This window comes from Elgaria multicarinata, chromosome 14 (genome assembly GCF_023053635.1).
Source record: "Elgaria multicarinata webbii isolate HBS135686 ecotype San Diego chromosome 14, rElgMul1.1.pri, whole genome shotgun sequence".
Classification (NCBI taxonomy): Eukaryota; Metazoa; Chordata; class Lepidosauria; order Squamata; family Anguidae; genus Elgaria; species Elgaria multicarinata.
The window spans coordinates 17,199,747-17,212,488 of record NC_086184.1 but is presented as its reverse complement, the minus strand read 5'-3'; the positions used below and the strand labels follow the sequence as shown (position 1 = coordinate 17,212,488).

The 12,742-nt window shown below is 45.1% G+C and overlaps 1 protein-coding gene across 1 annotated transcript in view; it reads right to left on the bottom strand.

Moving 5' to 3' along the window:
* CARMIL2 (capping protein regulator and myosin 1 linker 2) overlaps positions 1-12,742 on the bottom strand; it is an 81,240-nt gene that overhangs the window by 44,127 nt on the left and 24,371 nt on the right. The window contains exons 12-16 of the mRNA XM_063141434.1: positions 10,529-10,623; positions 7,874-7,960; positions 6,706-6,821; positions 4,469-4,546; positions 3,224-3,300 (exon numbers count right to left, since the gene is read on the bottom strand). Of these exons, the coding sequence (XP_062997504.1) occupies positions 3,224-3,300; positions 4,469-4,546; positions 6,706-6,821; positions 7,874-7,960; positions 10,529-10,623 (453 nt within the window). The remainder of the gene's footprint in view (positions 1-3,223; positions 3,301-4,468; positions 4,547-6,705; positions 6,822-7,873; positions 7,961-10,528; positions 10,624-12,742) is intronic.

The window sequence follows — 12,742 nt, the reverse complement described above, 5'->3', positions numbered from 1 at the left end:
GACATGGCTCAGTGGTAGAGCAGCTGCTTGGCATGCAGAAGGTCCCAGGTTCAATTCCCAGCATCTCCAGGTAGGGCTAGGAAAGAATCCTGCCTGAAACCCTGGAGAGCCGCTGCCAGTCAGTGTCGACAATACTAGGTTAAATGGACCAATGATCTGACTCTGTATAAGGCAGCTTCCTATGATCGTACGAGGCCTTCATGGCCTGCAGCATGAATCTGAACCAGGGGGAGAGAGGATGGCCAGAGGATGACCACACCTCAGACAATATCCCATCAAGGGCACCTGCATAATCAGGGGACCAATGTGTGGATTGACTGGATCCATCCTGTGACTCTGGAGCCTCCACAGTTGCCACTGTGTCCTCAGTAACAAAAAAAACGGCAGGGGCTGAAACCAGGCCCTGACAGCATAGTGCTTGCAAGGTTTCTACTTGGGAGGAGGAACCATGACAATAAGAGAGAGCCCCTACTTATTTGCCCACCTGGGAGAGCAATTAGGTAGGTGTCCACATGAGAGAGGGGCTTCTCTGGGGTGGCCCCAAAGCTCTGGAACAAACTCCCATCAGAAGTCCACCATGCACCATCCTTGCAGGCTTTCAAGAAGGCCCTAAAAACATTATATTTTACTGTGGCCTTCCCATGATTATTGCTGTTCTTGTTGTTCCTGCTGGCTTTCGGGTAGGTTTGATTGTTTTAATTGTTATTTTATTGTGATCATGTTTTTATTGCTTTTTAATATGTATTTTATTGTTGTAAGCCACCTTGTGAGGGCTTCTGCCCTGAAAGGCGGGCAAGAAATGTTTTAAATAAAATAAAAATGAAATATAAGCACGGCCAGGATCTGAATCCCACAAGGACACCAGGAAAGGTGGTGCAGTCAGGCTGAGCACTTAAACTCTCGGCTGATTGGTTTTGATAGTTGTATGAGCGTGGGTGGGTTTATTTGGAAAATGTAAACGTTAAAAACAAAAAAATACAAGTGCAAAACTTCTCAGTTGCTGCTTGGCAGCTGAGGAAATAGCCTCCATTGACCTGCTCCTAGCTGCCTAGTGTTCTTGAGAATAGCTCCTTTTCCTGGCTCAAGACTAGGGCCGGATCTACACTACTGCTTTAAAGCGCTTCATAACAGTTTTATAGCGCTTTAAAGCAGTTAAAGCGCTTTATAACTGTTATAAAGCGCTTTAAAGCAGTAGTGTAGATCCTGCCTAGGCCCCTCTGACTGTGGTTACTGCTGGACAGCTCCCCTGCCTGACTTGGAAGGCTAGAATAGGACAGCCAGGCAGATGCGTGGCTGCCTGCCACCAGTGGTATGAAGACTGCTGTGCAGCCCCAAGGACTTCATGGAAACTGCACTCCATCCGTCCCCCTCCCCACAACAATCTAGGTCCTAAGCCTTGATTCAGAAACACCTGGTTTATTTATTTAAACGATTTATAGACTGCTTACCATATCTAACCATGTCTCATAACAGGTTACAACCCAAGATTAAAATACAAAACAGTTAAAATATTCTGCAGAGGATTAGAGGATCAAGCCAAAGTCATAAGCATGTTACGAGACTGTCATTGCCTACAACTGAGTTGCAGAACCCCTGCCAGCCTTAGGGCTGAATTTCATTTTGGAAAGGGGTTGGGGCTGCATTCCAGGGCTGGGCAGGAATGAAAGCAAAAGGGCAGAGCGAGAATAGCAATTAAGGGGTGTGGGCATTTGAGGACTCCTAGAGGGCTGGATCGGGACCCGAGGTGAATCAGATTTGGCCCCTGGCCTGCCATACAAGACCAGCACTCAGGCTTCCCTCAGGAGCGATGTGGATCCTTTCAGCAGAAGAAGAGCCAATAAAGTTAACACTCCGGGCTAGCTAATCAGGAAACAAATCTCTTTAACCTAGAAATACACTGAATCAAAGAACTTCACAGGTATTTCTCCATAAATCTCGACCCACCAACATATTGGTCACACACCGAAAGCCCAAAATATCACAGATCCTACAAATAGTGTCAAATACTGTTAAAAATTAAGTGATGCAATAAACAATTTCCACAGAAACTAACTTAAAAATAACTGGTTGGCATTGTGTATTTTGATCGCAGAAACAGAGCTTTCTGGGCACAGAATTTGTATTTTGCTGGCGCTCAATTAGCCTGGAATGTGGGCTAGCTTAACTCAATGGGCCTGTTCAGACAACACGCTAAGCCACTGTTAGGGCCTCTAACCCTTTTGCAGCAAGTTGTTAGGGAGCATGATTATGTGACCACCAAGGTTAGGAAAAATGCCATTCACACCACACACTAAGCCATCATGGTTAGTTCAAAATGCTTAACCATCATGGCTTAGCGTGTTGTCCGAACAGGGCCTGTGTGCCCCTATGCTAAATTTTATGGTTATAAAAATGGAACAGCTGCAGAGCAGCCATTGGATAATGCTTGTGTCCTGACTGCAGAGTCCACACCATGCAAGAGGAAAAAGAAGAGGTCCTCTGAAGTCACTGCTCCAAAGAATGGGCTAGCTGCCTAAGAGCGAAGGAGGCCTTTCAACAAGCAGCAAAGGTTCCAGACCAAGGAATGGTGGCTCATGCCCAGAGCTGCTTCCACACCGCTTGCTGTTCTTAAGAGTCTCGCTGCACGATAAATGTGGTCTTGCCTCCCACAGTCTGTACAATTTCATTCAAAGAAGCAACTAGCAATATTGCTCTGGGGCAGCCTTCCTCAACCTGGGGCGCTCCAGATGTGTTGGACTACAACTCCCAGAATGCCCCAGCCAGCAGCTGGGGCATTCTGGGAGATGCAGTCCAACACGTCTGGAGCGCCCCAGGTTGAGGAAGGCTGCTCTGGGGGCTATCATATTTCCCAAGCGGTCATCATCCAATATTGTGTTCCCTAGGAAAATGCAGATTCATTGCTATTTGGACTGCTGTGCAGAATAGGTGGAACATGGAGCAGCAGCAAGGTAAAAAGATGGCTCAGTGGAGGATAATGTGTGAAGGAGGAGACAGGGCAGGTCCTTTTATAATTTCTGCACCGTTTACAGGCATTTTCATGCTTTTGCCCCAAACCACAAAGTCTTTTTGAAATAATAATAATAATAATAATAATAATACAAGTGGAATGTCTCAATTTCATCCTCGCTACCGATTTATGTCCTAGGCTGCACAGTGCACATCATGTCCTTCTCCTCCTAGTAGCCTGCCAGAAAAGTGCAGGGGAAAATGCCGAATTTCTTACTTGCGAGAGTAAACATTCTTGGATAGGTTCAGATGGACGAGGTTCTCACAGCACCCACTAGCCAAGGCATCGAAGAGCTGGGAACAGAGGAGAAAATGGTCACACAAGTAATTGTGGGAAAACTAGAAAAAAAACCTCTCCCAACCCCCAAAACAAACAAAACCCAGGCTAATGTCATTCTGTAACAGAAGAAGAAAATCGTTCCAAATGAGGAAGAACCCGTTGGACAACAAATCCAGACAACACATAGGCTGCTCTGCCCAGATATGGAAGAAGATGTCCATTGGGCAGGCACCTCTTCTCCTGGCTATGCTGTGGACAACACATACTCCTGTCTCCCTTTCTTAGCTACTCAGGTTTGTACCCAGAAATGTTGTGTCAATTGGCAAGAAATTACTGCAGGTAAATAAACATATCTGAACAGATTAAACGTTTCTGAATGGCATTAAACTTTAATCTTATAAAATTTGCAAATTGGGGCCTAGCGCTTGCCAGGTATCTCAGGGCCTTTATGCTCATTGACCAGAACACTGGAAGGTGGGAGAAGCTTTACCCCTTAGTGGGCAACTGGGTATAAATCTCCCCTTCAACATTTTTCTTTCTAGCTCCACAAATAAGAGGGAGAGCAGCTTGTTCTTTAATTTAAATGAAAGCTGAAAATTCAGGGGAAAGGCCTGGAATATCTCTGGATCTCAGGCCCCTACCTACATGCAGCTACAACTCTGCAGCCATCCCCAGCCATGAACACCCTCTCACCTCAGTATTCAAGGCACAACCTATTTCAAGCTTCCCCATCCTGGTGCCCTTCAGCTGTGTCGAATTACAATTCCCATCATCATCAGAATGATGGGAATTGTAGTCCAATACACATGGAGGGCGCCAAGCCCACCTTCCAAGCTTGCCAGTCTTCTAGTCCTATGGTCCCTACAAAGTCATTCATGCCCCAGGGAAGGAGATGATGTCTCCTGCCAGAGAACTCTGCGAAAGCCAGAGCAGAACACCAGCTTTGCAAGGAGAAGATCTCAGGTTCAATCCTGGGGCTGAAAAACAATTCTGAGGCCTTGGAAAGCCGCTACCGGCTAGACTCGATCATATTGGGTTAGATGGACTCATGATTTGACTCAGGGTAAGGTAGCTTCATGTGTTTTCCATAGGACTTGCTGCCCAATAACATGGGGGCCTTCATTTCCAAGAGAAAATGAAACAACTTGACAGGCTCATGTAGCAACAGCTGCCAACGCTCACCACGTCCAAAGCACAGTCTGTCCCAGAGAGATCAAGGTGACCCAAAGCATTTGGCTGACTCAGGAAAGAAAGCAAACCCTGGAAGAGAGACGGCAGAGCTTCAGCTGGTTGAAAGAGAGGTCTGCGAAGAGGCTGATGTTGTGAGACAGCAAGGTCTGCAGCAATGTAACGCATTCTCCGTGGAGCTGCCCATGAAAAGTGTCCTAAAGCTTCAGAAGATCCAAAGTGCCACAACTAGATTGCTTCCTGGGACTCTAGACCTCCATCGATTACCTATTTGCTTCTGGGCTTGATTCTTAAAGGGTTGGAATGCCTTAAGGCAGCATTCCCGTCCAGATGTTTTGGGCTACAAAACTCATCATCTCCATCCCATGAACTGAACATGGCTTTGTTGCGTAGAACAAAAGCCCTTTTCAACCTCTTGATCCGTATGTTACATAAACAAGCCATCAAGTACTCCAATATGGGTTATACTATTCATACAATTGATCATGGCTAAAATCAAGACTAAAATACCTTAATTAAAAATCCTTATCAGCCATAATTCCTATCCATGCAAATCAATTCAGTTCAATCAATAGCAGAATTGTGTACATTTATATACTGCCCAATAGCCAAGGCTCTCTGGGCAGTTCACAATTAAAAGAGATGGGCAAGAAATAATAATAATAATAATAATAATAATAATAATAATAATAATAATGATGCAAATCAAAACATAATATAAAGATTTAAAAATTTAAAACTACCATGTAAAACCAAAATAAACCCAATAGCAGCCGCTCTTGCAAACAATGACACCCTGTAAGTAATATAAAACAAATTGTCCATTCATGTTAAGGACTACTTTGTCCCACGTATTTCCTTCCATGTACCCCCATTCTGAGATTTTGCCGCAGGTTCCCCCACCCACTGAGTTAGGACAGGATATCGAGCAGGGACTTTTTGGTTGTGGCACTGACACTTTGGAATACCCTTCCTATGGAGGCTTGTGTCATTCTATGCCTTCTGACAGCTCATGAAGATCTGGCTCTTCCAGAAGACTTTGGGTGACGATGGTAATTCTCTGCTGCTGGTGACAGGGGACTGTTTTGTTCTGGGGGCTTGCTGCATCATCATCTTGTTTCAACAATTTTTGCATTTCACTCTGACTTCCTAACGGAAGAAAACTGGGACAACATTTTGTAAAATGAATGAGTGAAACTGGATTTAGGCTTGTGAGGTTAAGCCTTATCATGGGTGATGCTCAAAACCAGAAACAGCTGAACCGAGATCAACGTTTTGCATGGGAAAGGTTCCAGGTTCAATCAATAGCATCTTTGCTTAGACAATATCAGGGCTGAGAAACCCCCCGAAGAACCATTGCCAACCAGTTGGCATCCCAGCCATCAATTCCCCCTTGCAAATGTCCCACTGCCCCTGCACAAATGTTGGGAACACAGTGTTTGCCTCATCAGAAGTAGTTCAAGCTTGAATGTGGCAGATCACAATATTCTGAATATATATGGATATGCTATCTGGAGATCCACGAACTCCAGGGCAGGAGCGCCTTTAGATAGACCAGGTCAGGGTAGTCTATTGGGAGTCAATGGCCCTGTTCAGACAACACGCTAAACCATGATGATTAAGCATTTTGAGTGAAGCATTATGGATTTGCGGGTCATGTGAACCATGACTTGGTACGTTGTGTGAACCATTCCTAACCATAGTGGCTACATAACCATGGTTTAAACACTCTCACTAGCCACTTGCTGCAAAAGGGTTAGTGGCCTAACCATGGCTTAGTGCGTTGTCTGAACAGGCCCAATAGCATCTGCAGTGCCCTAGCTCCATGCGGGTAGCTGCTTGGACCACAAGCAAAATGGACAATTGCATTGGACAATGGCATTGTTAGTCCTTGGACTGTCTGACACCCACACAGGGCAACGGGCCAGCTTCAAGCTGTTGGATTGGCACACCCAAAATTCGCAGATATAGATCTTGGAGGCCGGACAACAAAGTAAGGACAGTTCTGGGGAGTGAAACAGTCAAAAGGCCTAGAAAGCTCTCCCTGCAAAGCAGAGAACAGTGCTCCTGACAGTGGAGAATTTGGGGTCTTCTCTGGAAATACTATCTTTCCAGGATAGCAGCATTGGGGCTGAGGAGGTAAACCTGGTTCCCTGGCTGTGTCTGACTCTAAGGAGCACAGGAGGCAGGATAGGTTTACTAGACTGGTCCCAGATGTCGTCCATACTCACGCCTGTTGTTGTGCCTTCAGCAGCCAGGCAGCCTGGGTTTCCTGAGAGGTCCAGGTGGCGTAGAGAAGTTCTGCATCGCCCACTGGAAACTAGAGGTAGGCAAAGGGCCATCATTCCTGGCAGAAAAAAGAAATCACGAAGGGAAGGGAAGACGGAGGTGAAAGGGATGCAAGTGCAAGTTACTGCTGAGAGAGAGAGAGAGAGGCCCCATTCAGAAGACACCTTAAACCACGGCTTTAACCATGGTGGTTAAGCCAGAAAGCCTTATTTACTGTGGTTAAAGCCATGGTTTAAAGTGTCTTCTGAACACAGCCTTTCTCGCTTAACCACCATGGTTAAAGCTGTGGTTTAAGATGTATTCTGAATGGGGCCAGAGAGAGAGAGAGAGAGAATACATGTACACACATAAACACACACACACATACACACGTAGCAAGGCCAAACCTTTCATGGGTAGGACTGGCCTTACTTAGCTTGAATTGTTGCTGGTTAAAATTCAATATGAACCAGTGTACTAAAACTTGACCTGCAACAAGAAAGCAGGCAGGCATTCTTCTAACCAGATAGGTACCATTGGATTATGTGCAACTACCAGATTTGCTAGTTAACGTGTACATGCTTTGTCACACTAATCTCTTGATACTTCTTAAACCATTTCAGAGGCAGTAAGCCTGTATACACTAGTTGCTGGGGAACATGGGGGTGGGGGAGGTTGCTGTTGCACCATGTCGTGATTGTGGTTCCCTGGTCGACAGCGGATTGGCCACTGTGTGAACAGAGTGCTGGACTAGATGGACCCTTGGTCTGATCCAGCACAGCTCTTCTGATGTTCTTAACCAGCTGTTGGCCAGGAACCCACAAGCAGGACACAAATGCACCAGCATCCTCTCACCCAGGTTTCCCAGAAAATGGTGTACATGGGCTTACTGGCTCTCCTAATGGAGGCAGCACATAGAAGGAAGGCTGATAAATGCAATCCTTCTCACAGCAAGATATCATATATAATAATCTTACCAAAAATATACTGCACATTTTAACAGATGGAGGCTGTATATATTCAAATGATGGAGGAGGTTTAGATTTGTATTCTATTCTCTCTGCTGAGCTAATGCCAGCCTAAAACAGCACCAACCCAGCCCACAGTCATGAACAGCCAACTCTTCTGTACCTTTCTGAGTCAAGGAGGTCCTAGCAAGGTTCAAGCTTCTGAGGTTCTTGACAGACTGCTCAAAATTCTGGCTCAAAGCAATTATGCCTGAAGAAAGAACAGAACCAAGTTCACAGAACCCCCGAGGAGACGTGGGATGCAACCAGATGACCACACGCCAGTATTGCTGGAACGTTTCCAGATAAGCAGTTCCGAATGCTACCTAAGCATAACACTTCCAAAGTACGAGTAGAATTGTAATTGACTTTCCACACTTCTTTGGGTATTGCACATCCCACTGTGTGTTTTCAACTAATGCGCATGATGCATGTGGATGGGAAACAGGAGATAAAAAGGCCATTTTTGAAATCATATTTCCCCCCCCACCCATCCAGTAATTTAATTTGCACTATGGGGCTTACTTATTCAAGCACCACTGCCTAATTGCTGTCATGGCCTGTAAGCAATGTTCAAAAAATAAACATTTTCTATGCGTGTTTTAGACCCAAAGTGCTTTAATTGGAAGCGGGAGAATCACATGTTGCTAAAATTTCTGCTAAAGTGACCAGAAAAACAGTGGGGGATTTATAAAAACAAAACAAAATAGTACTAGAACACTCTTACATTTAAGTGCTACTGGGTGGATATTTTATTTCATTTTTATGACATGTAGCTGAAGAATTGTTTTAGTGCTAATTAAAAGTTCATTTATAAACAAATAGAAATAGTGACAGGCCTGAAGTTCCTCATGTGTAAAGTGAGAATCATGAGCACCTACCACGTAAAGTTAATGCAAGGCAAAAAACAACATTATTATTAGGAATTTTAAGATGTTTTTAGGATGTTTTTTAGGATGTTATTAACAATGTATATTATGTTTTAATTCAGTTTTATGTATTTTATCGTTTATTGTTGTTCCCTGCCTCGATCAAAGTGGAGAGGCGGGTAAGAAATAAATTTATTATTGTTATTAACAACCCACCACCAAAACATTCGATAGAGATGGAAAATCACGTTGCAAACTAAAATGCTATATAAATGAGCCAACAGTTGAAGCACTCGTAATAACTGGAGAGTTGGAAAAGCCTGTTTTCCCTCAACTTCTGATGGCAGAACTTGCAGCTTTTGCAATGGCAAGTTCTAAAGGGAGAAAGAAGACTCTTTGCCCTTAGCTACAAGTAAGATATTATAGATAGATATAGATAAGAAATGTTTTGTATGAATGTAATAAAATACAGAGCATTTTGTCCTATCATAAATTTGAAAAATGCTTCAAACAATTTACATATGTACATAGCCCCCTGTGGCAATCTCTTCTCGATCCTCCCAGAGTGCAGGACACGGAATAACGGGCTCAAGTTAAAGGAAGCCAGATTCCGGCTGGACATCAGGAAAAACTTCCTGACTGTTAGAGCAGTGCGACGGTGGAATCAGCTACCTAGGGAGGTTGTGGGCTGTCCCACACTAGAGGCATTCAAGAGGCAGCTGGGCAACCATCTGTCAGGGATGCTTTAGGGTGGATTCCTGCATTGAGCAGGGGGTTGGACTCGATGGCCTTGTAGGCCCCTTCCAACTCTGCTATTCTATGATTCTATGATTCTATGTCAATTTAATTTTATATTAAGAATATATTTTTCTTACATGTTGGTCCTACCATGTTTTATAGTATGTATTTTAAATGTTTACAGCGCCCTGAAGAAGGCCTTGAAAAGGTACAGGCTGAAACGCGTTGGGCTTTACGACCTACAAATGAAAAGTTCAGCATCCTGAGACTTGGTTTCTCCCTTCTTTTCACCCTAGCTAAGCACAGCAAGGAGGCTTTGCCAGGAAACATTCAGGTGTCCATTTACCACATGATAAGAACTGTGTGAGGGGGAAGAAGGGAACCATGGTAGACGTCCCTGCCTCCTCCATTGCATTCCCTTTGCATGGCTTCATCATCCTCTAGGCCAGCCTTCCTCAACCTGGGGTGCTCCAGATGTGTTGGACTACAACTCCCAGAATGCCCCAGCCAGTCCAACACATCTGGACCGCCCCAGGTTGAGGAAGGCTGCTCTAGGCTAAGGGTAGGCAATGCAGTGCCCGCAGGGCCTCCATCTGTCCCCAGACACTTTTCTCGACGCAGGCCAACGTGTCCTACCCCTCCCACTTCTTCTTTTTTTAAAAAATGACACATCCGTTAAATAATTTGCTGCAAAATAGGCTTCTGTTGGTGCTGTAAACTGTGGGTTCAAAGGAGCAGCTTAGCATGTTGGGGCTCAGACCCCACCTCTGCAGTGTATTCAGTCTTTTGGGCAGGTTCCTTGTCGTTTGCCACACCTCCCATGGCAGCCATTTTGTGGTGGTGCCCAGGGCAGTTTCTCAAATTAATAAACATGCCCACATCCAAAAAAAAAAAAAAAAAGGTTGCCTAATGCTGCTCTATGCATTTGAGGGGTAATTTCAGCAGGGAGTCTAGAGTAGGATTTAGATGTTCTCTAGATGTTCTCACTAAGTGATGGGAGCACGATGGAGAGGACGGAGCCAATGGTTTTGGTCCTGCTTTGCCCTTCACACAATTCTCATTGTATGGGGGTTGTATGCCTGAACAGGGCTACTAAGCCAAGTTAATGGTTATAGACAAGATATGGAAGCTACTACAATGAAGCACTGGCTGAGAAATTAGGGAAGCACTACCTCGGTCCTCCAGCAAGTTTCCCGAGAGGTTAACTGTGTTTAAGGCAGAGCCTGGATGATCGTGGAGTACCTGGGCCATCTCTTGAGCAAAATCACTGCAAGGGAAAAGAGTCCACACAATAACCAGAAGTGCAAGAGAGACAGAGGACAAGTCCAGCGGTCTATGGATTCTGGCCATCCCAAAGCTTGGGGTCCCCAGGAACCTGCCCCTCCCACAAAGGATGGGGTCTTGCCCTTGACTTTGTGCTACACCTCCGAAGCAAAATGCAACATCAAGGACAATCCCCTGCTCCGGTGGAGGCTGGTAACTCCAATTTTGCTGGAGCTTTGATTCTATTCTGAGTTTTCGTCAGAAGCAGCCGGGGCTCTAAAGGAGCTGTCTAAGGTGCTGAACGCCAGCCCTTCCCCAAATAAGTTCAACACTTTGGATAGGTCCTTTAGAGTTCGGTCTGGTTCTGACTGAAACCCAGAATGGAATCATAGCCCCATCAAAATTGGAGCTACGAGCCTCCACTGCCTGGCACACCTCTCACCAGGAGGAGGGCATGGGGGGGGGGGGCGGTGGTGGCTCTTGGAATCACCTTATGTGAAAGCAAGTCCCAGCCTGCCTGGGCATTGCTCTGTGGCCAAGGCACTTGACATACCTTTGAAGCACAATGTCAAAGCCAATGCCAAGCTTCCCCTGCCAGCTTGGGGATGCGGAGGGCGGAAGGGATGGGTATCAATGCTGCAGTGGTCCCGAGAACCTCCAAAATGCTGCATAACTGTAGGGACGATCTCTAATCCCAGCTCCAAGATTGCGGGAGTCAGTGGGGGCGGGATGCCTGGCAGCTTGTATCACTCAGTAGGTTGTAGTGGAACATTTGCCATTGCAAGCAAAACTGTGGACCCCGAGAATGGGGCTGCCTGCAAACCCACCTGCTGACTGGTGCACAAATTTAACCCCAGAGTGACCAACAGTCAACCTGAAGTCAAAACTCATGGAGGAGAAGGCTAGTCCTGATTATTATTATTATTATTATTATTATTATTATTATTATTATTATTTATATAGCACCATCAATGTACATGGTGCTGTACAGAGTAAAACAGTAAATAGCAAGGCCCTGCCGCATAGGCTTACAATCTAATAAAATCATAGTAAAACAATAAGGAGGGGAAGAGAATGCCAACAGGCACAGGGTAGGGTAAGCAGGCACAGGGTAGGGAAAAACTAACAGTATAAAGTCCGCACAACATCAAGTTTTAAAAGCTTTAGGAAAAAGAAAAGTTTTTAGTTGAGCTTTAAAAGCTGCGATTGAACTAGTGGATCTCAGATGTTCTGGAAGAGCGTTCCAGGCGTAAGGGGCAGCAGAAGAAAATGGACGAAGCCGAGCAAGGGAAGTAGAGGCCCTTGGGCAGGCGAGAAACATGATGAGAGGCAGTAAGCCTATATACACCAGTTGCTGGGGAACATGGGTAGCAGGGTGCACTGGCACTAGTGTCCATAGTCGATAGCTGGTTGGGCACTGTGCAAACAGAGTGCTGGACTAGATGGACCCTTGGTCTGATTCAACAGAGCTCTTCTTATACTTTTATGTTCTAAAATGACCTGGTGCCATGGTCACATGAATCTGCTTTTAAACCCACACGCCTGCGCCACAAACTCCTACTCAGGCCTTCTCCAGTCTTTTCCCTGGGAGAAACAAAAGGTCAGGGTAGATCACCCGTAGTTCTGGTTATTACAGTGGGAGCCATAAAGCCACGTAAGAGAGGTAGAGTGCAGGATTCATATTAATAGCTAAACTATTTATTTTCTTGCTCTCTGTACGTGCTGTTGGCATGTGCTGCATTTGCATCTTAAACGAGTGCTTATCTGCCACTTTCTATTTAACGGGCACAATACTGTCTACCTTCCACAGGATTCTGCAGTTATGAAATTTCTGAGAATTTTTTTTTTTAAAAAAAATTGTGGAATGAAGCACTTGTCTGAATTAGAACGCACAAGTTAGAACACCTAAAGGCGAAGATGAGCTTTCCAAAAGCTCTGCTGAGGTTTGCTGGTCCTGTTAAAGATGTCTGTTTTGTTATTAATGCATTCCAAACTTCTAAGAATACAGAATCAGATCAGCCAAAAGCTCCATTCGAATCCAGCATTTTCCTTCGTTTCAACAGTTAGAAGCCAGTTAGATGCCCAATTAAAAAGTGATTTAGGGTGCAATCCTATGCACTTTT